Source organism: Myotis yumanensis, unplaced genomic scaffold (assembly GCF_028538775.1).
Source record: "Myotis yumanensis isolate MYYU_CA2020_CCGP unplaced genomic scaffold, mMyoYum1.0.hap1 SCAF_18, whole genome shotgun sequence".
NCBI lineage: Eukaryota > Metazoa > Chordata > Mammalia > Chiroptera > Vespertilionidae > Myotis > Myotis yumanensis.
The window spans coordinates 36,273,927-36,300,368 of record NW_027223769.1 but is presented as its reverse complement, the minus strand read 5'-3'; the positions used below and the strand labels follow the sequence as shown (position 1 = coordinate 36,300,368).

Below are 26,442 nucleotides of genomic sequence, written 5' to 3'. Positions count from 1 at the left end.
TCTTTCCATATTGAAACTCGGCCCTCCTCTAGTCCGTGGAGCCCTTTCCATCCTGCTGGTGTGTGAGGAAAGAGAGAAACGAGGATTCACTATGCGAGGCCTGGGAGTGGTGCACATCACTCCTGCTCAGTTCCATCAGCCGGAACTCAGTTCCATGGCCACAGGAAGGCACAGAGAACATGGACATTGGGAGTACCAGCGGTCTCTGTCACTGGGCCTCCCGATGGTTTTCAATCACAGAGAAACAGTGAAATGTTAGATACCAAGAGAAAGGTCAGGTCACAGGCTCCCAGATGTCCTTCACTCCTTGGCAGAAAGTTAGGCGTGGAGAGAGCCGAGGAGTTTTCTTAACATCTGAACCCACAATCTTTCAGACATGACCAGGCCCCTGATCCAAAGTGGAGGCAAGAAGATTAAATGCTTGCCATTGGGGAGAAAGTCCAGGTCCATAGATAGTACCATCTGATCATGGTCTTCTTTTGTCTGGAATTCTGATGGACAAGTTTGCAGCTGGTCTTTTCTAGAAACATATATAGAGTATTTATTTCAAAATCATCGTTGTCATCGTCAACATGTATTTAATACGATGCGTCAGGCACTGTTCTAAGAGTTTCACATACTTACATAATTTACTTACAACAACCTTATGATTATGATCCCCCTGGTATGGAACTCGGTAACAGGAAGGCACTTACCTAAAATCACGCAGCCAAGAAGCGGTAGAGCAAGTCAGGGTGGTTTCGGCAACGTCGCTTGAGCCCAGCAGCATTAATACAAGAAGCCCAATTCAAGAGTTTCTTAAAAGTCTTTCTTATGGCCATTTAAATTCTGTGTCTCAGTCTTCTTATCCATAAAATGGGGTGCCGGCCACTGCCCTGCCTTTGGGGCGGCTTTATTGAAAGGGCCATGGGAGAGAATGAGTTTGCATGCACCTGTCCAAGTGTTCGATGCCCCAGGAGAGCAGAATCATGGCTTTGGGTGGACTGTCTGTCTGTCTGCAGGCCCTTTTCTGCCCTGGCCTCACAATAGCTAAAAAGCACGGCATAAGTGATTCAGCAGAGTGAGTGCTTTTGACAGAACATGGTGTTCAGACGAAGCCCTGGCCTTGGGAATGCTAACCTGGGGGCGAGGGAGAGCGGGGAGCCTAGCGCCTTCCGCTGGTCCCTGGCAGCCTGCTGGGCTGTGCGTGTTTTCCCAGCTCCGGGAGACGGCCCCATCTCCACACTCCAGATGTTTCCCGTCCCACCAAGGGAGCCGTCATCGTCTGAAAAGTGAGCTTTTGGGCACCGGCTCTCCGGGTTCCATGTTCCCGTGGGTTCCCTTCTACTGGCTGGGTTTCATGGCAGGGAATGCCGGGGAGACGCAACTGTTTTTGTTTTCTCTCCTTTAAAAAATGCAGAAACCGTAATCTATTGTACATCTGTCGTTAGCAAGAGTAGACGGAATGGGGTGGTGGGCGGGATGGCCACCGGAAGAGGAGCAGAACCCTCCACTGACAGTGCACCTGCCCAGGTGTGACGGTGCCCAGGTGTGATGGACAGCTCCCTGCCCAGGTGTGATGGACAGCTCCCTGCCCAGGTGTGACGGACAACTTCCTGTCCAGGTGTGATGGTGTCCAGGTGTGACGGTGCCCAGGTGTGACGGTGCCCAGGTGTGACGGACAACTCCCTGCACAGGTGTGATGGTGCCCAGGTGTGAAGGACAGCTTCCTGCCCAGGTGTGATGGTGCCCAGGTGTGACGGACAGCTCCCTGCCCAGGTGTGACGGTGCCCAGGTGTGACTGCACCCAGGTGTGACAGACAGCTCCCTGCCCAGGTGTGACTGCACCCAGGTGTGACGGACAGCTCCCTGCCCAGGTGTGACTGCACCCAGGTGTGATGGACAGCTCCCTGCCCAGGTATGATGGTGCCCAGGTGTGATGGTGCCCAGGTGTGGCAGCGCCCAGTTGTGACGGACATCCCTGCACGCTCAGGAGCCTGAAGAAGAAGGGAGGCCCTTGCAGTTTGGGCCTGGGAAGGAAGGTGTTTCTATTTTTCAGGAACGCTGGTCTTTCCTCTTAGAGCATTTCTGGTTCTGTCTGGGTTCTCTGGAAGCAGTTAGGAGAAGCAGCTGGACGTTTGAGGGAAAATGTCTCATGCGCTCTTAACATCTTTATAAAGCCAGCTCGCGTTTACTAGTAAGAGAAAGGATGGATCTGAATCGATTCTCCCCAAACCAGCTCTCTTCTCCCTGCGCGGAGCTTTCTCGAAACTCCCAAATGTTTACCGGGCGGATTAAGCAAACAAGAGGTCCTCCAGCGCAGCTGCTTTTTACACATAAGCGTCTAGGGCCCAGCAACCGAGCACGGTGGGTGTTGAGTGCACTCGCGGAGTCCATAGCCGGCCCCCCTTGCTAACTCTCAACAGTCCCACACAGCCCCGGGGAGGTTTCTAGGATTAGGTCACAGCCTGGCAAAAGCAGAGAGAGTCTGGAAAAGTCCTAGGTGGATTTTAAAAGCCTTCCCCCTTTTCTCTCAATCCATCGGACCAAGCAGCTGATGCAAGCTTTGGACCAAATGAAACATTTCAGCCGCTCATATTTTTTTAACCACAGTCCGCGGCAGGAATCCTGAGCTGCAGCTGGCCCAGAAGAGTGTTCTTGAGCCTGTTGTGAAAGTCTCACCAAGAGCAAGGCTGGCTAAGCAAGCTCCCGCCATTGTTCCTACGGCAAGTAGGGTTTCGTGTCATTCCTACCCGGGTAACTGTCGGACAGAGAAGGCCTCACCAGCTGTCTTAGTCTGCCTGGGCTGCTCTAATAGAATACCCTAGACTGTGCATATTAAGAACAGACATTTAGCCCAGCCGGTGTGGCTCAGTGGTTGAGCGTCGACCTATGACCCAGGAGGTCACGGTTCGATTCCCGGTCAGGGCACATGCCCAGGTTGCGGGCTCCATCCCAAGTATGGGGCGTGCAGGAGGCAGCTGATCCATGATTCTCTCTCATCATTGATGTTTCTATCTCTCTCCCTCTCCCTTCCTCTCTGAAATCAATAAAAATATATTTTAAAAAAAGAATAGACATTTATTTCTCATAGTTATGGAGGCTGGGAATTTCAACATCCAGGTACTGGATGACTCAGCTCCTGGTGAGAGCATTCTTCCTGGCTACCAGTGGTCTTCCGGCATAGCAAAGAAAGATTCTCTCTCTCTCTCTCTCTCTCTCTCTCTCTTCTCCTAAAGGGCACTAATCCCAACACGAGGACTCCACCCTCATGACCTCCCAACGGCCCCATCTCCAAGGGTAGGGCTTTGACATACATACTTTGGGAGGACACAGCTTATTCCACAGAACCAAGTTACCCCTTGGGACCATCAAAACATGTAACAAAACCAGGACACAGTTGCCTCCCCGAAATCACGTCTGCTGGAAACGCTTCCCCACTGAGAAGCACAAAGGGGGTACGTGTCCCAATCACGGGTGCAGGTAACACTGTCACCGGGAACCGTCCCCCGAGAGGTCTCGCTCCCCACCCGGCCCCTCATGACGTGAGCTAGACAACATTTGCACTCGGGTCTGGGACAGAATCGAGCACCGCAGGCCCAGCAGCGTCTGTGGGATTCTCCCTCAACGTTTCTTCCGTGAAAGATGGGTCCCGGCCTTCGGAGCTCCGTGCTGGGGATGAACTTGGCTGTGTAGGTAAGCTCTGAAGAGGGCTGCGAATGGCAGGAGCTTCTCCCCGCTCCTGAAACCCGAGCCTTTTACTTGGCCATATTTTCAAAGGAGAAGACAGCTAATGGGAGTCCGTTCCTTACATTAAAACATATACTTACAGCTAACAGCACCAAACCACTTAAGTCGGCAGCAGACCAATTATTAATTAGATGAATGGCCTTTTATAAATCCCCTGGCAGCCTCTGGACAACTGATGGGTTTATGGTCCGTGCATTAGGGGATGTGGTTCCTCTGTGGTTATAACTATCCGCAGTGGCTGGCAGTGGGAGGGTCATTGCCCCAAAAGCAGCTGCCCCGTGGGCATGCTGTCCTGTGCTACCATAGGGGTGATGGGGAGGGAAAGTTCTGTGGCCTTCCTAGCTGTTTGATCTCGGCAAAGTCCCTAGAATTTTAGTTGCCTCCTCCGAATGTGTCTAATTGATACCTCCAGCTTTCCCCAGCTCAGCCTCCGTATGCCCTTTCTTTTGATAACAGCATCATTGTTTCCCTTGAGAAACTCTCTCTTCCTTACTCTCAGCCCATTTGGTTTGGGGGAGGTGGCTCCGCTCTTAGGCTAGGGATGGGACAGGTGACCCAGGCCTGGCCAATCAGAGCAGCCCATCCATCCGTCTAGCCCAGGGGTGGGCAAACTTTTTGACTCGAGGGCCACAATGGGTTCTTAAACTGGACCGGAGGGCCGGAACAAAAGCATGGATGGAGTGTTTGTGTGAACTAATATAAATTCAAAGTAAACATCATTACATAAAAGGGTACGGTCTTTTTTTTTTTTTTTAGTTTTATTCATTTCAAACGGGCCGGATCCGGCCCGCGGGCCGTAGTTTGCCCACGGTGGTCTAGCCCCAGTGATGGGTTCCCATCTCATCAGAAGCAAAACCACTCGAGGCGCTGGCACCAGATACACAGCTGCTCTTGCAGATCCAGCTGGATTGATCCTGGCGCTCAGCTTTGCTTGTGTCTGCGGAAGTTTGCGAGTTGAACGTTTTGAAGGGTGGTGAAATGCTATAATTCTTTTAAAAATGTTTAGAAGACTGGAGAAGAAACCCATTGCTTTCCCAATACACACTACAGAACACAGAGCTCCTCACGGTTTCGGCTGGTGGGGCCGAGAAACAAGAATTGAATGGGGAAGCCCATAGGCACATATTAGGGTCTAACTACTGCTGTCAAATACAATGCATGATGCTTGCCGGCTCAACCCACAGTCTAGTTTTCCTCCATGACCTGTTCCGAGGACAGTGGGTAGGCGAGGATTCTCTCTCTCTCCCCCAAGCTATGAACCTGAGCCCAGGTTCTTTTCACCTGGCGGCTCTGCCGTCGCCTGCACCTGCCAAGCCCTCTCCTGTCCCCCCTCCCCGCCCCCTTCCCCTCAATATCGTTGTGTTCCCACAGCAAGCCGAGGCAAGAGGAAACGTGGAGTATAGTGCTATGCTATAGGTTTGATGTACCAGGCCTGGCAGTGATGCGCATCAGTTCTGTTCGCATCTCATTGGCCAGAACTAAGTCACATGGCTCACCCTAACTGCAAGGGAGCCTGGGAAACGTAGTCTCGCTGGATGCCCAGAAGGAACAGGGGAGAACGCAGGTGGAGAGCAGCCAGCTAGCTTCTGCCACCACGCCCCAGGGACACAGCTGCGTGTTGTGCTGGTGGGTCAGTTGGCAGCATGTTTTGTTTGTGTGCCTGTGGCTGTCACAGGTACGCTCCCGTTGGGGGGCTGAGGGTACAAAACAAAACCCTCAAAGCCACCCATTTCTCAGACTTTCTGGCTCCATGAAATCTAAAATATTTAGACATTGCCGGCTTCTCGGGTCTCCCTGGATTGTCACATTTGTCCCAAGTGATTTATTGGCAATCGGGTAGCAGAGCTGAAGGGTCCAGTGTTGCTCCAGTCTCAAAACTGGCTTTCCTTTCTCCGTTCTCTTGTCTGTTACTGTCTTGAAATGCAGTTTTCCAGGAAAGCTGGGGTTTTCATAAGCGTCCCGTCCTCCGTCCTAAGGCTCCCACACCAGCTCGATGGGCAACATGCTGTGTGTTCACGAGAAAAATCACTTGGAGGGCTACAAATGAGTCCTTCAGCGATACCCAGGAGTCATGATGTCTGTGACATAATGAACCTTTCTAAATTACAGCCGACGCTAATTAGATCACTTATTGCTACATTCCGGGCTCTGAAACAATTTGCTTAAAGTGATAGTTACCTCTAATGAAAAGATACATAACGGAAAATGTCAGCAGCCTTTTAAATCCTCCGCGACGTATCAGGAGGGCTGTCTGGTGCAAAGTGCTCATGGTGGAGCAGCGGTTTTTGTCACCATTTCCTCCTGAATTAGGCGAGTATTTATGATCCCTTGGGAAAAAAAGAGAGAATCCCCGGGGGTGGGAGCAGACTAGGTCGCCAGGAGCTGCCTCCTCCAGCCCTTGTCCGACCTGCCCCTCCCCACGCTCACCGAGGCTGGGACACTCCCAGAACCTCCTCTAGAAAGATCTGCGGTCATCAGCTACTCACCTACTCACAGGGCCGGCTTTCCTTGAATGCCTGGGGTTCCTGGTCTCCCCCCAAGCCCCGGCCAGCTCTCTGATGAGGCCGGAAGGGGTGCTCCAACAGTGGGGACTGTGACAGGTCAGGAGAGGGCCGGCATGTTGAGGCTAGGTGAGCAGGCAGGCCCTCGGCAGCAAGTAGGGTCACTGGAGAAGGCCGTCCAAGGCATTTGCCAAGAGGTGGGCAGGGTGCGGAGAAGCCGGAGGGATGACAGCGGAGCGGTTGCCACCTCCAGGCCCAAAGGGACAAGGGGAGGGAATGGCTATCAGGATCCAGAAGAGAGGATCTTTGCCCCCACCCTCTGCATCCCCACCAGGTGGACAGAACAGGGGGCGTCGCATTCAGGGCAGAGGAGGAGAAGCAGAAACCTAGAGAGGGAAGTGACCTGCCCAGTCACCCAGCATCCAACTCACTCTTGTGCCATCACCTGCCCCACCCGGGCCACCCTTCAGGCCGCGCAGCCTGTGCCTGCTTGCGCAGGGCACCCAAGGCCTGACTGGCAAGGGAGGGGCTGGGGTGAGCCCCGGACAACCGGGAACACGCCCCACCCGCCTCAGGCTGGAGGCAGCATGGGCCATGGGTCAGGGCAGAGGAAAGGTGCCTTTGACTAATAGTTTCTCGTCAGGGATGGGCAGGGACCAACACCCACACCAACTCTCTGCCCAGCACCGGTGCCCGCTGTGGCTCTTTCTTGCTGGGAGTAGGGTCTGGAGCGTGTGGGGAGGGGTAACGGTGGGCTAGGGGCTCTGAAGGAGCAGTGCAGGTGGGGAAGGTCTGGTTCCAGAACCCAGGGGAGAAGCACGGCTGACCCCTCCCCCAGCCTGCAAAATTGTCAGCAGCCGTGACATGCCGGCTTCCTAGAACCTGCGATTGGACCTGCAAAGTCCTGACCCATCGAAAGCAAGCAGCCCCGAGAAGGAACTTCTTATTCTTTCTCCCGGCTCCCCGGGTGGGTCAGAGGCCAAGAGAGATTTGTTCCGATCCCATTTCGGCTGCATACTAGCCATAACCTTGTGTAAGTCACATTTGTGCAACTCCAAGCCTGCATCAGAAAACACACCTAGTTACAATAAGACGAACACGCATCGATAACCGTACACTCAGTGCTTGTGGCAGGTGGCAGCTACCTGTCCACCAAAACTCTGACCCCCTCCGGACATAATGGGCAGTTCTCCTTGGGGGGGAGGAACTCAGCCAGGGACGACATTTCCCAGCATCCCTTGTGTGCATAGGCATCTGTGTTCCAATAAAACTTTATTTGCAAAGCCAGGTGGTGGGCTGAATCTGGTCCAGGGGCGGGAGTGAGCCTCTGGTATGGAGAACGTCCATCGATCTCTTTTCTAGATTTGCCAATTCGCAGCCTTTACTAAGCACCAGTTTAGTAGCCTGCCCTGATCTGTGCCTGCCATGTGCAGGGAGGGGGCAGGGCTCCGCTGTCACTGTTCAGTTCTTCCCACCAGCACTTACTGAACTCGCTCTCCCTCCCCCCATGTGTCGGGTGCTATGTTCTTCTGGAATTTGCCTGAGAACCACAGAGGCACTGGCTCCGCCCACAAAATTGCATCCCAGCAGATGTGACGTCTACAGATAAGCCCAGGTGCTGAGGGAGCGTGTCGGGGGGACTCTGATGCAGACCGGGGGGTATAGGAAGGCTTCTCGGAGGGCTGACACCAGAGCCAGGTGACTGCTGCTTTACCTGGTCTGTGTCCCCCGGACCTCAGGGGCACCCTGCCCCTTCCCCTTTCTGAGGTCTGGAACCCGCAGAGATGACATCGGCTCAGGGTGGCGGGGTCCTGTGTCCCAGGTCATCACGGGGACCGAAGCTGCCTGCAGACTAGAACCACCTGCCTGGAATTGTGATGTGAGCAAGAAGTAAAGTCCTGTTGTGTTGCGCTGCCCCGGCGTTGTAGGGCTTATTTGTGACAGCATTTAGCCTTGCCCTGACTCTGCGCACACCATCTCATTTAAACCTCTCAACCATCCTATGAAACGGGGCCTGGAATTGCCCCGGTAGCTGAGCCTCAGAGAGGTGAAGTGGCTGGTCCAGGGTCGCACAGCGAGTCCATTCAACAGCTCGAACTCTAACCCAGAGATATCTGTCTGCAGAGTCCGTGCTGTTGACCGCTGTCTGGCCCTGATTCCGATTGATACGAAACCCAGCCCTCCCGTCTAGCCGTGCAGCCCAGCCAGAAGCAGCGGGGGACAGTCCTGTCCTGGGACCTGTATTAATGGGATGAGACAGGCTCTCCCCGGGGCAGGGGCCTGAAGGCCAGAGGCCAGACTGAAAGGGCAGGCAGTCCTCTTATCTCGGGGAGAGCCGGGGTTTTGAGGGGTTTGGCGACTGCCGCCTGCAGATCTGTGCAGAGTGGTATGCCTCAGGCCCCGAATCCCTCCTAGGCCATGAGAGAGAGAGAGAGAGAGCCATGGGAGGCGAGCTCCAAGAGGGAGGTCCCCCAAGATCCTCCCTTAATTCCTGCTCCCTCAAAAATGTTTTTCTTTGCAGGCCAGCGAGGTGCCTCTCTCTTTGTAGCCAAGATGTCCAGGGCTGACAGGCTAAAACTGCTCGCTTGCTTTTAAGTGTCAGGAGATGTAAATAGTTTTAGTCTTCAGTGGTTTCTGATTGAATCTCCTTTTGAAGTAATGATAGCTATAATTTAAAGCAACAGTTACCATATTTTCCTTGCTGGCTGGCCGTCTTTGAAGCACGGAGTATAAATCTGCTTAAAATCTTAAAATAGCTGTAGCTCTGTCTCAATATTCTACCAGGAGCCAGGGAGATTCGGCCCCTAATTGCCATCATCTGTAACCAATATCAGCAGCACAGCGGGCTTGTGACAAGGTGGCTGGGCGAATTGCTCTGACATGGACAGGAAGGTGGAGGCAGAGACGGGGTCCCTCTTGGGGATCCTTGGCTTTGGCCGGAGTTCGGAACAAACCCGTGCTGAAAATGAGGACCAAATGGGCTCTGGGCTGCTAGGAGATTTTCCGGACCGACTTCCCCAGGCCCTGCAAGGCGTCCTGGCGCGGCCATGAGAGGGGCCTCCTGGCAAAATAGAAGGGCTCAGAAAGTTCCAGGGCAGGCGAGGAACAGGTCCTTGCCGATAGGATTCCCAGGACACCCTTCATGCCTGGGATAAGGCACGAGGTCCATATCGGTCCTAAGAAGAATGAGGGGATGGAGCCCCCAACCTGGGCATGTGCCCTCACCAGGAATCGAAACCCTGACCTCTTGGTTCATGGGTTGGCGTGGCTCAGCCGGGCTCTCCAGATCTCTTAGAGCCGAGCGGAGAATGGACTGTGGCAGACAGAGGGGCACCTGCCCTGTGGAAGGCCCCAGGAAGGCAGACACAGATGGGCAAGCCTCCAACAGGTGACCATGGCCCTGGCCGGTGTGGCTCAGTGGATAGAGCGTCGGCCTGCGGACTGAAGGGTCCTGGGTTCGACTGCAGTCAAGGGCACATGCCGGGCTGCAGGCTCGATCCCCAGTAGGGGGTGTGTGGGAGGCAGCTGATCCATGATTCTCTCTCATCATTGATGTTTCTACCTCTCTCTCCCTCTCCCTTTCTCTCTGAAATCAATAAAAGTATATTTTTTAAAAGAAGAAGAATATTAGGAGTAGAACAAAGCAAATGCTTGATGCACGTCCCCCATGAGGATGCTGCGGGCGATACCGTAGGAGGACAGAAGAGCATGTGTGCACCGAGCAATCCTCCTCGTTGCCGGGAGCGGGTGAATGGTGGAGAAATCGGGGCAGGGCGGTGCTCAGGGGGCCAGGGGCCAGGTTAGTCATAGTGGGAAGGAGCAGGGTGTGAGGAGCTGGAAGACAAGACAGAGATAAAATACAGTGGACCCGGCAGGTGGGTAGCCAGAGGGGCCTGGGCGGTGGGGCTGGGGGAGGAGTGAGGGTCGGAAGGGAGGGGGAGGGAAGACTCTGTTCTGAGCTTGGGAGAAGAGTGTGTTGGGGGTGGGGGGGGGTGTCCTGTCAGGGAACCGGTGGGGCACGTTGAATCGGAGGTTACCGTGGGAATCAGGTTGGAATCCCGAGGAGGCCAGGGTGTGGTCCTGGTTCCAGGGGTTGATGTAAGCCTTCCTGTCACCTGAGAAATAGGTCCCTGATTTGCATGCCCTGAGGTCTTAGGTCAGTGATGGCGAACCTTTTGAGCTCGGCGTGCCAGCATTTTGAAAAACCCTAACTTAACTCTGGTGCCCTGTCACATATAGAAATTTTTTGATATTTGCAACCATAGTAAAACAAAGACTTCTATTTTTGATATTTATTTTATATATTTAAATGCCATTGAACAAAGAAAAATCAACCAAAAAAATGAGTTCGCGTGTCATAGATTCGCCATCACTGTCTTAGGTGGTTGAGATGTGCCCTCACCTGGGCCCCTGCAGCCGCCTCTTCCGAAAGAGAATGCAAGGGATGGAGGGCGCCTCCCTCTCCTGCAAGAAAGGATGTGGTTTCCCACCATCAGGCCCCACCGGGTGTCCCCGGAGGAGAGTCTTTTGGGTCGAATAAGTTAGGGTGGCAGCCGCTGGACACAGAGTCAGTGTGTCCCTTCGGTGCAGGACTTACCAGGGCCTCTCGTGGGCTGCTGTGTCCTGTGTGCCCTCTGCAGAGGAACATGGCGCACACGAGGGCTCACACGTGTCTTCCTGCGGAGCTGTGTGTTTCCGTGGCCGGTCCTCAGCCCTGAAAGCTCAGCTGTCTGGACCTGGGGCTGAGGGGTGCGGTGCGGGTGGGGGAGGCCTCCAGGTCTTCAGTGTTCGGGGGACAGAGCTGCACAGACCTTGCTGGGCGTGCATTCGCGTGGAGCCTGCATTTCAAACCCGGTCCCAGGGCACGCGTGTGCGCGATGCTGGTCCACAGACCACGCTTGGCAGAGGAAAGTCTTAGAAGACCTTCCTTCATGGGCCAGTCCCCCCAGGGCAGCGGTTCTCAACCTGTGGGTCTCGACCCCTTTGGCGGTCGAACGACCCTTTCACAGGGGTCGCCTAAGACCATCGGAAAACACATATAGAATTACATATTGTTTTTGTGATGAATCACTATGCTTTAATTATGTTCAATTTGTAACAATGAAATTGGGGGTCACCACAACATGAGGAACTGTATTAAAGGGTCGAGGCATTAGGAAGGTTGAGAACCACTGTCCTAGGGGATGCCTTGAGGAGTTAGGCCTCAGCCGGGCAGTTGCAGCTTTATCGTCACCCGATCCATGGTCCCTGCTCCCCGTATTCCATCCCTTACATCCTTCCTGTCTGTGGCACGGACGGAGCCTGGGCACAGGGGAAATCCGCAAAGGTTTCAGCAGGAATGAGAGTGGGGGCCCTTGCGATCCCCTAACCCTCTGAATGAGCAGCCCCTGAAAGGACACGGGGACCCTCCACACACCCTGCCCTGGAGCCGGGCGCCGGGGAGCCAGCCGTGGGGTGGGCAGATGCCGCGTGCCATCCGGTTGGCATCAGAGCTCCGGGCTGGGGATGACCCGACAGGCCTGCCCCATGGGGCGTGTGATGCTCAATCATCGTAATCAGATCGAACAGCCCTCCGGTCCCTTATTTAGAATGGAATGCGGGGCCTTTAACATGGGGACGGGGAAGGAAAATAAACTGTGGTTTTACCGCGGCTGAGAAGCAGAGGAGGGGGTGGGGTGGGTGGGGACATCTGCATTTCAAGCAGCAGCTGCCCTGTGCCCGCGGCTGTCCCTGGATGTGAGGGGCCTCCCGCAGCATGAAGGCTCTCAGGGACCTGGGGCCGCCCACACCCCTCATGCGAGCCCTGCCGGGAGCCGTGGAAATGGCCTCTGCAGACGGCCTTCCTTTGGAACATTCTCGATGGGCTTCCATAGCCCCAGCGTTGGGTCCCAGCTCCGCTGTCTCCTGGGTCTGGGGCCTCGGACAAGCCGGTCTCTGAGCCTCTCTGGATCTGCCGTGCCATCCAGAAGAGATGTGGTTTGATCTGTCGGGCAAACACCTTCCCTAAGACTTTCCTACACCGTGTCTGACGGCAGGGTCCCTGCGCCGGCCTAGGTGCGCGTCGGCCAGAGCTGCCATCTTCCCTGGACACGGACCTGCCTCACGGTGCTCGCGTTTTCCGGAACCATCTTCTCCCGCTGCCCCTTCGCGGTTGGTGTTCGGCTGAAGGCGTGTGCTGGTGTGGAGGGAAATACACCACATTTCGTTCGTTCATTCACTCGTTGATGAGCAGATGGGTGGTCTCCGCTTTTTGGGGGGCTGTGGTCGATGACGCCGCAGTGAACAGTTGTGCACACTTGTTTGTGGGGGTGTCTGTTTTCATCTCCCGGAGTGGACTCGTTGGGTCACATAGAAACCGTATCTAGCTTTTAGAATAACAGTTGGAACGTTTTCCAAAGGGATCGCACCGTTTCACATCCCCACCGACAGTCTATTATTAAGGTTATAATTTCTCCACATCCTCGCCAACACTTGTAATTGTCTGTCTTTTTTACGACAGCCACCCTCGTGGGTGTGCAGTGGTATCTGACTGTGGTTTTGATTTGCGTTGCTCTGATGTCTAATCGCGTTGAGCATCTCTTAATAGGGCTTAGGGGTCAATGTGTACATCATTTTGGGGGGAATGTCTACTCATATCCTTGGCCAGTTTTTAAATTGAATCTATTTTTTTATTATTGAATTGCACTATTTTTATGTGCTCTAGATAACATTCTCTTATCAGATATAGAATTTGCAAATATTCTCCTATTCCCTTGGTGATACTTTTCACCGTCTTGATGGTATCCTTCGGGGCACACTGTTTTACCTTTCGATAAAGTTCCATTTATCTACTCTGTTGTTACTTGTGCTTTGGGTGTCCCCTTGCCCAAGGTCACAGAGATTTAGGCCTATATTTTCTTCTAGGAGTTTTATAGTTTTAGCTCTCACAGTGCAGCCTTTGATGCATTTGAGTTAGCTTTTGTGCATGCAATGAGGAAGGGATCCAACCTCATTCTTTTGGATGTGGATATGCAGTTGTCCCCATTAAAAAAAAATACGGATGCCATTCCATGCCGGTCGGTAAATAGTGCTCCTCTCTTGCTCCGGCCCTTCCCCGGGACCTCCTAGACACCCCCATGGACAGACCCGTCCGTGTCTGTCACCACGGGAGGCCTCGGGACCCCGCCCGTTCCGCTGCCAGTGAGGTCCCAGTCGTTAGATACTTCGAATGTCACGCCTAGGTGCTGGTGTGTGTGTTCTGACGCATTCTGCGGGTTGGAGATACTCATGTCCATTCAGAATGAGGGGGGCGGCCTTAGGAGTGTTTGTTTTGTTTCACGAGGAAGCCGAGCTCAGGGAGGTGCAGTCAGTAGCCCGAGGTCCCACAGACAGGGGTCCATGGAGCTGGCACCTGAACCAAGGCAGTCGGAGGGCAGGGCCCGCCCTCGGAACCACCACATCCGAGGCCTCCCGCCCAGCACCTATGGGTGCTTCAGGACTATCTGTGGGCGTCCAGTGAAGGATTGAATGAATGAATGAATGAATGATTCTCAATGCCACTGTGGCATCCAGAAAAATGGTGTTCTCTCTCCCTCTCTTCTCCCCCCCCCCCCACTCTTGCATTTTAGTTATTTAAAAACAAAAGGGCTTTTTGAAGAGCTAACCCTTGCACATGGTTCAAAAGAAACAAAGGGATAGAGACGGAAAGTATTCCTTCTGTCCTTGACCCCCAGCCTCCCAGGTCCTTTCCCTGCGGCGACCGCTCTGCCCAGCTTCTCGGGTAAATGGATGCGTGCTCCCCTCTCCGCTCAGACGGGAGCGTGCCACTGGGACGTTCTCCCTGGGTTTTACTTTCTCCATGGAGGTTGTTCCACAGGAACTTCTCAACACCCCCCCCCCCCCCGAGACCCCCCTTTAAGCCTTAAATTCTTCATCGGTGCCTTCCCCAAAGGAGCCTGCGACCATGAAATAAACTGCGAAAAGCACTGTTAAATGATAAGCACTTACTTAACTACATTTTCTTTTATTTCATTTCATTTTGTGTCAAACGGCGGAAAGGAAGTGAGAGCCGGGATGGCCTCCACTCGGGACCGGCCACTGAGGCCAACCGCCCGCTCCCGAGGGCGACGAGACTTCCTGTGGGTGTCTGCGCCCAGATAATGAGCCCTTCACCCCAAAGCCAGGGAGGGGGCAGTGAGGAGCACACAAAAATATGGGCAAAGAGAACCTCACAGCCATTTGAAAAACTATAGACAGTGAGCCCCCCCCGCCCCCCCCCCCCGCAGGCCTCCCCAGCCCCACGGGGGACGTGGTCCGGCTTCAGACCCTCGGCCTCCACACCCCAGCATCCAGCAAAGCGAAGTGGGGCCGGAGGGGAGAAGCGTGGGGTTGCTTCACACGGAGCCTCCAAATTCCATGCTTCGGTGATAGATAATGAACACGGCCCAGAAAACGTGAGGCGGGGGGAGCAGGGTGCTCTCATCCTGGTCAATTTGGGGGGCCCCAGGCGGCGGGGCCGGTCTGTGAGCCAGCTAAGTGGCCCGCCCCCCTCGGGCCTGCCACTCGGGCTGGCCAGGACGTCTCAGACCCCTGTCTGGGCACGAGGTGTGCGCCTCTTGCTGTCATGAACCCACCGCTCCCCTCCTCGCCCTCCTAATCGCATGAGAAACAGACAGCATTCAAGCTAGAGTAGCATTATTTTCATCAACACACATCGCGATCACCGCTTAGGAGATGTTTCCCAAATTACCCCTGGAAACTCCCCCGATCGAGTAATTATCAGGGAGAGGAGAGAGGAAGGGGAAGGGCGCGGGAGGGGGCGCCAGGAGAGGCAGGCGTGCTCTGCTTTGTCAGGGAGCAGGAAATAAAGAGAAAGCAGCGCTTCAAAGGGCGCATTTCCATAATTGCCCTGTAACTTTGGCAAAATAAATCTGCGCCGGAGAACAGCCCAGGCTCTCAGATGAGTGCTCTCCAAAGCCCGAGGCCTCGGGCCCACTTGTTAGCGGCCGGCAGCGGGGAGGGCAGGCTCGCCACCCGTGCCACAGCCATGGGACCAGCCATCCCGGCCCGACACGAGGCCTGGGTAAGACCTCACCCTGCCTTTGTCTCCCTTCTGCCCCCGACACCACCACACACACCCACATACACACACACACACACACACACACACGCCGGGCTACCTGACACCACCACATACATACACATATGCACACACTCACTCACACACACACACACACACACACACACCGGGCTCCCTGACACCACCACACACACACACATATGCACACGTGCACACACACGCGCGCCAGGCTCCCTGACACCACCACACACATGCACATATGCACATATGCACACATGCACACACTCACACACGCACACACACACGAACACATACACACACCCTCCCGGGTCACACAAGCAAGTAAATAGAGACGCACTTGTGCACAGGGGCTGGCAGCAGTGAGGAGGTGGTGATAATCGGGAGGCAAAACCGCACCGAGTTACGCTTGCATCTGGGAGAACCTTCCCGAACCTGCTCCTGAGGGAAATGTCCAGGGAGAAAGGCCCGCCTCCCAGACAGACGTCCTCCATGGGGTCGCCTCTGTCCCTCTGGCCTGGGATGCTCCCACCCCAGCAGCAGGCTGCGGTGGGACCCGCTCTCTCTCTCTCTCCCAGGCCCGCCTGGTTCCTGTGTGCGCTCTCTTGCCCCCACTTCCCCCTTCCAGGGCCAAAGGCTTGTGAGGAACACAAAGCACCCACTTAGCACCCTGTTTAATGTTCCTCTCCAGGTGCTGTGGTTTCTGGGAGAACAGACCTGATTTTCCGGGGTTGCCCCAGACACCGCGCCCGCCCGACTCCCTGGCTGCTCAGCCTCGCACTGTTGACACTGGGCGGGAGGCGTCTGAGTGGAGGGCTGGCCGGTGCCTGGGAGGGCCTTCACCCCTGCTCTCCACGCACTGGATGCCAGGAGCTCCCCAACCAGTCACGACCATGGAAAGTGTCCCCACACTGCCCTGCGTCCCGCGTGGGGGGGTCGCCATGCCAAGAAGTACTCGTAGGACCTCTACTAGGCCTCTCCCTCCACCTCCGGAAGAGGGGCCTCCTGGGCTTTCTATCCAGACAATCGGGATGGCCTGGGGGATGGCCGGGGGAGGGAGGGGGGGCTGGAGTGTCCAAGGGGAGCAGTGACTGTGTCAAAGCTACGTCATCACACGCTAGACCAGTGGTTCTCAACCTTCTGGCCCTTTAAATACAGATCCTCATGTTGTGACCCAACCAAAAAATTATTGTCGTTGCTACTTCATCACTGCAATGTTGCTACTGTTATGAATCATCATGTAAATATCTGATATGCAGGATGGTCTTAGGCGACCCCTGTGAAAAGGTTGTTTGACCGCCAAAGGGGTCGAGACCCACAGGTTGAGAACCGCTGCGCTAGACGGACCTTTGTAATGTGGTCAGGCTGGTTGGCTGGATCGGGCGACAGCGGTCAGTGAGGATCAGGAGGCCATATCTGGACAGGTCATGGGTCCCCATCACCCCCCTAACTATCTTTAGACCCACAGCTTTTCACTTTTGCCCCATCCTAGACAACGCCGGCTTTGTCAGACGATTTGGATAAACGGATCGAATCCAGTCCCCTCCCTGTTGCAGCTGGTGAACGTGGGGCCCGGAGAGAGGGCGGGCCTGGGCCCCACTCAAGCACAAGGTAGCTCGAGCCACAGACACCATTCCACACACCTGGAATGAACTGCCTGTTTTCGCTGGATGGAGGCAGAGGGGATGTGCAAGCAGGAATCAGAAGACGCAGAGGACATTTCTAGAAGGGTACAAATAATTGGGCCCAAAGCCAGTTCCTGACAGAATCTCCCAAGAGGAGATTCCGACCCCAGCACCCAATCCCTCTCTCTCAACCTTCCGGAACTCAGGCCCACGTCAGCGGCCTCTTTGGACCCAACTGCTCTGCCTCTCCCCCCTGGGAGAGTGGCTGGGGCATCCCTTGCTCTCCTGCAGCCTCGCCTGCTCTAACCTGTCCACACTGCCTCCCCACTGGACCCCACTTCCTCCTCCCTGTATTCCACCGAAAATAAATTCAATTGGAGACCGCGAGTGCGCCAGTCCCAGAGGTGGGCCGCCACTTAGGGAGATAATTTTATTCCCTGGCCTGGCCGCGCACCGCCCCCTCCAGCTCCATGTGGATAATGAGGGAAGCGGTGACATACACGCTTTCCTCTGACCTAATTGATTATCCCACACACCTTGGAGCGCTTTGCATAACCAGCCCCGACAGCAGGAACCCCTGCCAGGCGGAGTGATTGACACATTTTATTTCTAATTGAAGCTTAATCAGGACCAAGGATGAGATTCCCATGTCCTTCCTCGCGCTCTCTCTCTCTCTCTCTCTCCCCCTCCCCCTCTCTCTCCCTTTTTCCTTCCTTCTCTCCCCTAGCTTCTCATCTCCTTTTTAAATCCTAGGGCTGGACAGTAGGATGGGGGCTGTTCCTAGGGCCCCTGAGAGGAGGGAGAGGAGGGGAGGACTCGGGGAGGAGGCTCTGGGAGGAGGACGGGGAGCCCCCTTCCTGGTGAAGTGCAAGTGTAGCAAAAGGGAGCTGCCTCGTCGTCCCTCTCTCAGCTCAAAGCCCTCGAGGGCCTTTTATTCTTTCCATTACCCTGTCTCTTTGGGGTCAACCTGAGGCCAGGTGCGGGCCCATGTGTTTGCTCATCCCACGGAGAACATGCAAACCCGGGACCTGCTCTTGGGTTTCCCCTCTCCCCTCTGGCACGCACACCTCCTGCCCTTGCAGTGGGCAGGGCAGGTCTCCCCTGAGGACCCTTACCCCTGGGATGGGACGGGCTGTGGAGCGCGTGGAACCCAGGGTTTTCACTGGAGAGAGAGCAGGACAGGCGCTCAGACCTCTTGGGGCTCTGCCTGCCCCCCCCCCCCCCCCCAGCTCCCTCTGCACAGAGGCAGGCTTCCCCCTCGGGGGTCTGCAGCCATCACCCCCTCTCCCTGCTGCACCCCTGCTCGGGCAGTGCCCGCCCAGGTTCAAGGCCCAGGCAGTGGGCGCCTGCTCCACGTCCAGGGGCAGGGTGCCCAGGGTCAGAGCTGAACCCCAGTCGCAGCCTGCCGCCAGGGAAGGACCCAAACTTTACGGGGAGAAAAAGTGAAGAAAGAGTGGGGAGAAGGGGAGCCTGGTGCTCTGGAGGCCGGCCCTGTCTCTGCTCCCCAGACCTCTGTGACCTCCTTCCCACTGGACCCTGGAGCACCGCACACCCCACCTGCGTGGGGGTCCTGAGGGGAGCTCTGGGAGCTGTACCCCACATAGACCAGTCCTTGCTGGGCAGCCTCTGCTCCTGCCCAACCTCCCAGGTGGCTATGGGGGTGCAAGCTCTCCCCAAACCTCCCCAGAGACCCGCGAGATGGCCACACGCCTCATTATTGGGGGCAAACACCTAGCATCTGGCTGCCTTATAAATACACGAATTGCACGTGGGGAGGGAGACACAAAACAGGTCCCCCCACTTTGCACCCCCGCGCATCGTCGCTCTTCCAGAATCCCCTACAACTTCATGTCAAAGTTGGGCAAGGCTGGCCTGAAAGAGAAAAAGAGGGTGCGGAGGGGAGGCGATGCCCGGCTGGACAGGCCACCGTGGCCAGCACCCGGCGGCCTCTTTGTCCTGTAGAGGGAGCTCTAGCCCCAAATTTCCCGGGCTCCCTCCCCTGGCCAGCCCGCCCCTATCCGGCAGCCCGAACCTGGGCTGGATCCCTGCTTGGGTCTGAACCACTACGCCCTGAGCTCCCAAAGCTGCCCTTGAGACACACATATGCCGCCAGGCCCCCCAGGCCCCCAACTCTCAATTCGGACTGGACACAGTCACCAGGAGGAAAGGCTGGGCTCCCCTAGGCTCCTCTATACCCTCCCCCTTCCCCCCACACTCCTGCTTCTATAAGGCCTCTGGGGGGTGCACTGTGGTTGGAAGGGGGCTTGAAGCTGGGCTTGCACCGCCCCTTCTTAAGAATGAACCAACCTCAATTGTGTCTATCTAACAATGGGGGCACGGGAAGGGCAGCACCTCCCAATCTAACCCCCGTGTCCACGCCCTCCTCTAAGTCCTTCTGCTGCGTCACCAGAGGACGCCCCAAGACCCCACGGTTGGGTCCGAGGACAGCAAGTTGGGCCCAGTTTCCCGTTGCCCTGGTTGCCCACCTGTCACCTGGGCCCCTTCTCTCGGGAGCCCCAGGGACTTCTCCAGCAGCGCCCCCAGCCTCACCGCCTGCGCGCCTCCACCTCTGCCTTCGCCTCCAACTCAACCTCTGCTCTCCTCTCATCACAGGGTCCAGACTCCTCTCTCTTGGTCTTTTCTGTGGATTCCAATGGCTCTTTAAACAGGGGGGGAGGTGGGGGTGGGGATGGGGGTGGGAAAAAAACAGAACAAACAGCAAACACACCCCTCTGGGGGCAGACAGGCGGTTATAGTCAAAGTGGCAACAGCTCATTTATTTAGCCAAAAATAGATACTTTCTTGTACAATTTGGTTCACACATATGTACATGTCTTCTGGATATATACAAACAAGTCAGACACGCTGATTCTCACCGAAACGCCACTCCCCACAACCAGCCTCGCACACCCATCTCCCAAACTCGGCTAATGTGGGGGACGGAAGCGACTTGGGGAGACTCCACCTGGGGGGGACTTGTTGTATTTTTTTATTTCTTTTTTTGTTTAGTTTTCTTTTTTTTTTAGGTATTCATACACAGACATGCTTACAAGTCATAACTATACAGAGCGATTACTTTTTTTTTTTACAATTATTACAACGATTAAAAAATTAAAAAAAAACAAAAGAACTAAGAGGAGGAGAGGGCCGACAAGACCAGCGCAGCGTCCAGGTGGTTCTGGGGCCTGGAAGAGAGAGGCAGTGGTAGCAAAGGCCTGGGGAGCGAGGGGCACCCCTGCTGCCTAGGGCTGGGAGACACCACGGGGTGGGGGGCTGGGGCTGGGAGCAGGCGGTGTCGCCATGTAAAATGATGTCAGCAGTAGATGTGTGTCCTCCCATTTAACTGGGAGGTGGGTGGGAGGCTTAGGACGTGAGGTCCGGGGCTGGAAGTGCTTGGACTGGGGTAGGGTTATGGGGACAACTGAGGGTGTGTTTCGTCCCCTTTTAAAAGCGTTTCCCAGCTGCGTCACCCCCAGGGGCAAAAGCCGGGCTTCGCACCAGTTCTTTGCTTTTCTGGCCAGCCTGCTTTGCCACCCCCCACCCCCACCCCTCCGGGTCTCTTACCGCCTGGGCACGGGCTGGAAGGCGGTCTGGAGTAACTTTTTCTCCACTTCCAAGGCACTGCAGCGATCTAAGGGCAGCGGGGAGGGAAAGGAGGCCTTTAGAGCTCTGAGCCTGCACCCAGGGCCGCGGGCGCGGGCGCCCAGCTGAGGGCCCTGCGCTCCTGGGGTCCTGCCCGTCTCCTCCGCCCCGGCCCGGGCGCACCCCCAGGCCCGCCCCCTCCCCTCCGCACCCTGCGCTCAGCAGTCACCTGTTCCGCCTTCGGGCTCCGCGGGCCGAGCGAAGGCGGTGGCGGCGGCCGGGTGGCCCGAGGCTCCGGGAAGTCCCAACAGGTGTGGAGGGGCCGAGCCGAGCAGGGAGAGCGGGTGCGGGCGGGCGGCGGGCGGCGCGCCGGGGAACGGCCGGTTGGTCCAAGCGGGGAATTTGCCCAGCGGCGCCGAGACCAGTCTGTGCGCCACGGCGGCGGCGGCGGCCGGGGAGAGCTGCAGGGCCGGGGGCGCCACGGCGGCCCCGGGGGGAGAGCCTCTCGCGCCCGGAGGCGAACGACGCGGGTTGTCCGGGCTCGTGGCGGTCTCGGCCAGGGACCAGATCTTGGGCTTCTGCAGGGCGGAGGCGGGCACGGGAGCAGGAGCGCAGGGGTCCAGGCCCGCGGGGGGCGAGGGCGGGGATGGCGGAGCCGCGGCCAGCGGCGGTGGTACCGGGGCCAGGCTCAGGGCCGGCAGCGGGCGCTCCTCCGGGCCCTCGGAGCTGTCGTCCGAGTCGCTGTGCTTGGAGTCGGAACTGGGTCCCAGGCCCAGGGCGTCGTCCTCGCGCGCCGCCCCCGCCAGGACTAGCTCAGGCCCCGCGGCCGCGCCGTCCACGTTCTCCAAATCGATCTCCTCCTCGTCCTCGTCGTCCGCCAGGCCCTCGCCCCCCGGGTCCTCCTCCTCCCCGCCGAGCTCCTCCTCCTCCTCCAGCTCGCGCTTGCCCTCCTCCTCGTCCTCCTCCTCGTCCTCCTCGCGCTCGCTCCCGTACGCGTTGCCCTCCTCGTCGGTGCGGCTGCGGGGCGCCCAGGTCATCTTGTTCTCCTTCTTGAGGCGCCGGCGCGCGTTGGCGAACCAGGTGGACACCTGGGTGAGGGTCATCTTGGTGATGATGGCCAGCATGATCTTCTCGCCCTTGGTGGGGTAGGGGTTCTTGCGGTGCTCGTTGAGCCAGGCCTTGAGCGTGCTCGTGCTCTCGCGGGTGGCGTTCTTCGGACGGGACGGGTCCCCGAACTGGTACTGGCCATAGGGGTAGAAGGCGGCGTGCGGATGCGGAAACGCGGCGGCGGCGGCCGGGTGCTGCACCCCGGGGCTGTCTTTCAGCTCATACTGTGCGCCCTGAACGCACATGGAGAGAAGGAAGGGACACGCGCGGATGAGCCGTGGCCGCCGACCCCGGACCCCCTCCTGGCCTGGGCCCTGCGCGTCTACTCTCGCGCGCTCCCCGCGTCGGGTGGCCCAGCTCCAACCCGCGCCCCCCCCACCCCAACCCACCCCCATTCCCGGCTCCCCCGGCGCTTACCAGCTGCGGGAAGAGGGGCAGCTCGGCGGCGTAGGGCAGGAAAGCGCCGTAGCCTTGGGCGGCGGCGGCCGCTGCTGCCGCGGCAGCGTAGGGAGCCCCGTACACGGACGAGAGCACGTTGGACAGGGACCCCGAGGCGGCCAGCTCCGAGGCGCCGGCTGCCGGGCCGCCGCGGGCCCCAGCGCTGCCGCCGCCGCCGGTCGTCCCCGGGCGCTCGGGTGGGTAGATGGGGCGGATGTACTGGTATCCGAGCTGGGGGAAGGACATGGTGGCCCGCGGGGCGCGGACGGAGAGGGGGCCCGGCCGCCGGGGCCGCCCTGCTCAGCGCCGCCCGCGGGCTCCGGCGCGCATCGGGGGCTGGGCCGGGTTCGGGCCGCGCTGCCTCCCGCGCTGCGCGGCGCTCCGCGGTCCCCGATGGATCTGCTCCGCGGTGCGGCGGCGGCGGCGGCGGCCGGGAGCCAGGTCAGGTCCGGACAGACTGGCGGAGACTCCCGGGGCGCGGGGCCCTGATTGACATGTCCACGGGCCGCAGGCCCCTCCTCTCCGCGCCGCGCTCCCTCCTCTCGGCTGCCCGAGCCGCCTCTGCCCGCTGCGGGCTCCGCGCCGCCCTCCGCTCCGCTCCCCGAGCTGTGTCGCGCCCGGCTTCCTTCGCCGCCTCTAGTGCTCACTCCCCCTCCTCGCCCTTCCTCTCCCCTCCCCTCGCTGCGCTCCTCTCCCCCCCAGGATCGCTTCCGCTCCTTCGGGCTCTTTACCTCTTCTGGGCGCTAGGAAACTCCTTTCTTTCTCACGATGCCTTTTCCTCCCTTTCTGCTCCCTTTCTCCTTTCTTCTCTCTCCCTCGCTCTCTCTCATCTGTCTCTCTACTCACTCCGCGCTGTCCCCACCCCACCCGGCGCTGAGCCCTGGGCGAAGGCGGCCGAAAGTTGTGGGCACTTAGGGTGCTGTACGGGGTAGGGTGGTGGCGGCTGGGGGCGAGGTGTACGTCTCCGTCCGTGTGTCCGTCCCCGCCCTCTCTCCCTCCCTCGCCCTTTCCCAAATCTCAGGTCTGACGTCGCGCCCTCTTATTCGACTTTTCCCAGCGTCTCCTTCCCCAGTCGCCAATCGCCGGGAGCCTTACCGGCGAGGCCTCCCACCCCCGCGGATACCGCGCGCGGGGCGGGGCGCGGCGGGGGCGGGACCCCGCGCTCCAGTCCCTTCCCGCCCCCTCTGGCCTGCGCCCGGAGGCACCGGGGAGAGGCGCGGGGACGGGGGGTTAGTACCGGGTCAGCTCGCCCCTCCCCGCTTCCCGCCCCTCGGCACCTCTCCCCCTGCCCCAGCCCCGAGCCTGGGTCGGGACCAGACCTGGGTCCCGGGCAAGCGCCGGGCCTTGGAGGGCTGGAGCCTCCTTTGGCACACGCACCTCTGACGCCTGGCCACTCTCAGCAGCCTGGGGAGGGCGCTAGAAGAGGGTGAGGGGGGTGCATTGTGCCTTCCAAGGCCACCTCAGTACCCTTGGGGGCGAGGCTGCCCCCCACCCAAGAGGACCAAACCCTGAGATTAGCCTCCTTAATGGTCCGGGTGCGAATTACTTGTTAGAAATGGCGGGCTGGTCTGGGAGGGGGTGCTGATGGGGGCTGCAGGGTGGAAGCCCTTAGGGTCCTGGGGAGCAAGGACGTGAAAGGGGAGCCTGCCGGCGCCCTAAATGGGCGTGGGAATGGGGAGGAGCCGGGCGGTGAGGCTCCAGGAACTTTCGAGAGCACTTCCAAGAAGTTCGTAGGCTGGAATTTTCTGTACGTAGACAGCCTTCCCTTCCCCGCTCCTCCCCTGCTCCCGGTCCCTGCGCCAACCTGTATTCTTTTTTGCGTGGATTTCCCCGCCGTCTCGGGTGGGGATGGGAGGCAAGGCTTGGAGATTTATGGGAGGGTAAATCCTAACCCGCAGCTGCACTCCTAGCACCCGGCGCCCACCTTCACGGCCGAGGGCGCGTGGCCGCCCCGAGCGGAATAAGAATAGAAATGCCGGCATCGCAGCGGCTCCGGGCACACAGGCCGGACCTTCGAGAGGAGCGCCCGGGGGACCGCGCGAGGGCGGCGACTCTGCCGTGGAGACACCGGCGCTGCTCAGAGGCGGACACTGGCCGCCGCGCTGATGGAGAGAGGAATCGAATCCCAATTCCCGCATGGGGTCGGGTCGGAGGGTCTTGGCTCCGGCTGCCTGGGGTCTCCACAGCTCTGGGAGCCCTGTTAGGGAATGAATTCCCCGGGGCCCCCATTGTTCACCCCACCCCCCCGCCAGTTCTCTTCCCACCAGTCTTTGCACAGGGAGGCCACCCCAGGAGGTGGGGACGCCTAGGACACTGGGGGCTGCGGAGGATGAGGGAAAGTTTGGGGGCCATCAGGCGCAGGGTTCCATTGGGGAAACTGGCCTGTGGCCTTCTCAAGTGGGGTCCAGCTGCTCCCCTTACCCCTCCCCACCTCATGCTGCTGGGCGCCCCCGCTGACCTCAGCCAGAGTCGCCCCTGAAGAAGGAGGTACCTGGGGGGAGGTCTGGCTTGGACATATTTTCCTGGCGCCTGATTTCGTTTTCAGTGAAAACTCTCGGAGAAGTGGCATAGGGGATCCTGAGCTCACTGCCTTGGGGGAAATCTGGGGGTTCAACACTGAGGGCAACCTTGGCACCCTTCATTTCTCAGAGGGTTCCCCAGGGGTCAGACTCAAGCCTCAAACCGCCCTGAAGCCCTCTAGAGTTCGCACTGACCGGGGCTGCGCCAGAGCGAGATTCCCAGGCGGGAAGACTGGAGATGCTATGCCCGAAACTGAACTCAGCCCGTCCAGGAGGAAGAGGAAACAGCCCTGGAGATGTGTCTGAGGCATCCATCAGCTTCGGACCTGGCTGCGCTGGCCTGCAGGAGGCGGGGACGAAGCCAAGGAAGGGATGAGGCTGTGCTCAGGGCCCCAGCCCTGCAGGAGAGGGGCCGGCCTTGGCCTGGAGGGTGAACCTTCAGACCCAGACCCAACTGGGGGCCCAGGACCTTGGATGGTTTAGATCTCTCCAGGCAGCCCAGGTCCCAAGAAGCAGCAGCCTTTCCACCGCCCTCGCCTCCAGCTAGGATCATCCAAGCCCCACGCCAGGACTCAGCGTCCCAGGCAGCCGAACCCAAGGAGGCGCTGGCTCCCCAACTCCACTGGACCCGTGGAGCCTGGCTCAGGACTCAACTCGCGATGCCGCAAGGACACGCGAACCTTTTTTCCGGGGCTTTTCAATTCAAGAGATGGGGTCAAAGGGACACGCTCGCCCAGGGCAGAGAAGCAGGTGCACTGGGAAGTGGATTTGGAAAAGGCTGGCGCGCAGACGCTCGGTACGCAAACCCTTCTTCATCACCTTGCCTTCCTCCAACGTTCCCAGCGCACAAAGCGCTCAAGCAGCTTGTGGTAGAGGCTCCCTCCGCGCGTCCCTGAGTGTGGAGAGAGCACCCAGAAGGGGCCCAGAGCACAGGCTCGGCGCACACTCGCGCGGGCGGGATGCGCAACCGGATCCCAGACGGAAAACCAAGGCCCTTGAGGCTGCGTCAGGCACCGCAGAGGAGAGCCGCGAGTCACCAGGCCCACCTTCTGCCCCCTCTTCACCCCGCCTCGTCGGCTGCAGCCTCGGATCTCTCCGAGGAGGCCCCCCTTCCATCCTTCCCTCGCAGGCCTGAGATCCCGGGGCTGCAGGGCGGCCCAGAGAGCCCTGCGCTTCCTGCAGACGCCGGCGCGGCGCGGCGCGCGCTCCCACCGCTCCCTCCCCCCGCGCTCGGGTTACAGGTTAATGAAATGCTCGTTTTCCTCAGTCATTTGTTTTGTTTTCCTGCAAAGTTCTGATAAGTAGCTAACCAACGAAGCTTGTAATTACAATCTTACAGAAACCGGGCCGATCTGTATATAAATCTCACCATCCAATTACAAGATGTAATAATTTTGCACTCAAGCTGGTAATGAGGTCTAATACTCGTGCATGCGATAATCCCCTCTGGATGCCGGCTTGATCAGATGTTGGCTTTGTAATTAGACGGGCAGAAAATCATTATTTCATGTTCAAATAGAAAATGAGGTTGGTGGGAAGTTAATTTCTCTCCGCTCTGTGAAGCGTAGACAAGAATTTAATGATTTAATTACAGTTGTAAGCCCTTTCCATGAGACTTAAATTGAGCTGAGAATATTTTTTTCCTTCTCTCTCGCTCTCTCTCCCCCTCTCTCTCTTCTTCGTTCTCTCTCTCCCCGCGATTAGCAGCTGCATGGACGTCCAAGTGCGTGGCCTGGTGTCCCCAGGGGGAGGGATTTGCATCTGGCCAGGAATCTGGACCCCCGAGATCCCAGGAGGCCAGGGCAGGCGCCTCCAGAGCAGCCGCAGAAAAGGCTGCTGCTCGCATTAGACTTGGAGCCATTCCC

At 58.0% G+C, this 26,442-nt stretch overlaps 1 protein-coding gene and 1 long non-coding RNA gene across 2 annotated transcripts in view; one reads left to right on the top strand and one right to left on the bottom strand.

Moving 5' to 3' along the window:
* The window catches only part of LOC138996673 (uncharacterized), a 101,618-nt gene that overhangs the window by 61,740 nt on the left and 13,436 nt on the right, over positions 1 to 26,442 (top strand). The window lies entirely within an intron of this gene.
* On the bottom strand, positions 19,682 to 23,025 carry IRX3 (iroquois homeobox 3). The gene is made up of 4 exons (XM_070398366.1): positions 22,038 to 23,025; positions 20,743 to 21,853; positions 20,496 to 20,562; positions 19,682 to 20,116 (listed from the first exon to the last, which is right to left on the bottom strand). The coding sequence occupies exons 1-4, from the start codon at positions 22,302 to 22,304 to the stop codon at positions 20,062 to 20,064; spliced, it is 1,500 nt and encodes a 499-aa protein (XP_070254467.1). The 5' UTR covers positions 22,305 to 23,025; the 3' UTR covers positions 19,682 to 20,061.

Coding starts and splice junctions, on each gene's coding strand:
- IRX3 (XM_070398366.1), bottom strand. CDS start 22,304: ATGTCCTTCCCCCAGCTCGGATACCAGTACATCCGCCCCATCTACCCA. Junction 20,563..20,742: donor GGAGCCCGAAGGCGGAACAG/GTGACTGCTGAG, acceptor CGCTGCCCTTAG/ATCGCTGCAGTGCCTTGGAA. Junction 20,117..20,495: donor TTCCAGCCCGTGCCCAGGCG/GTAAGAGACCCG, acceptor TCTCTCTTCCAG/GCCCCAGAACCACCTGGACG.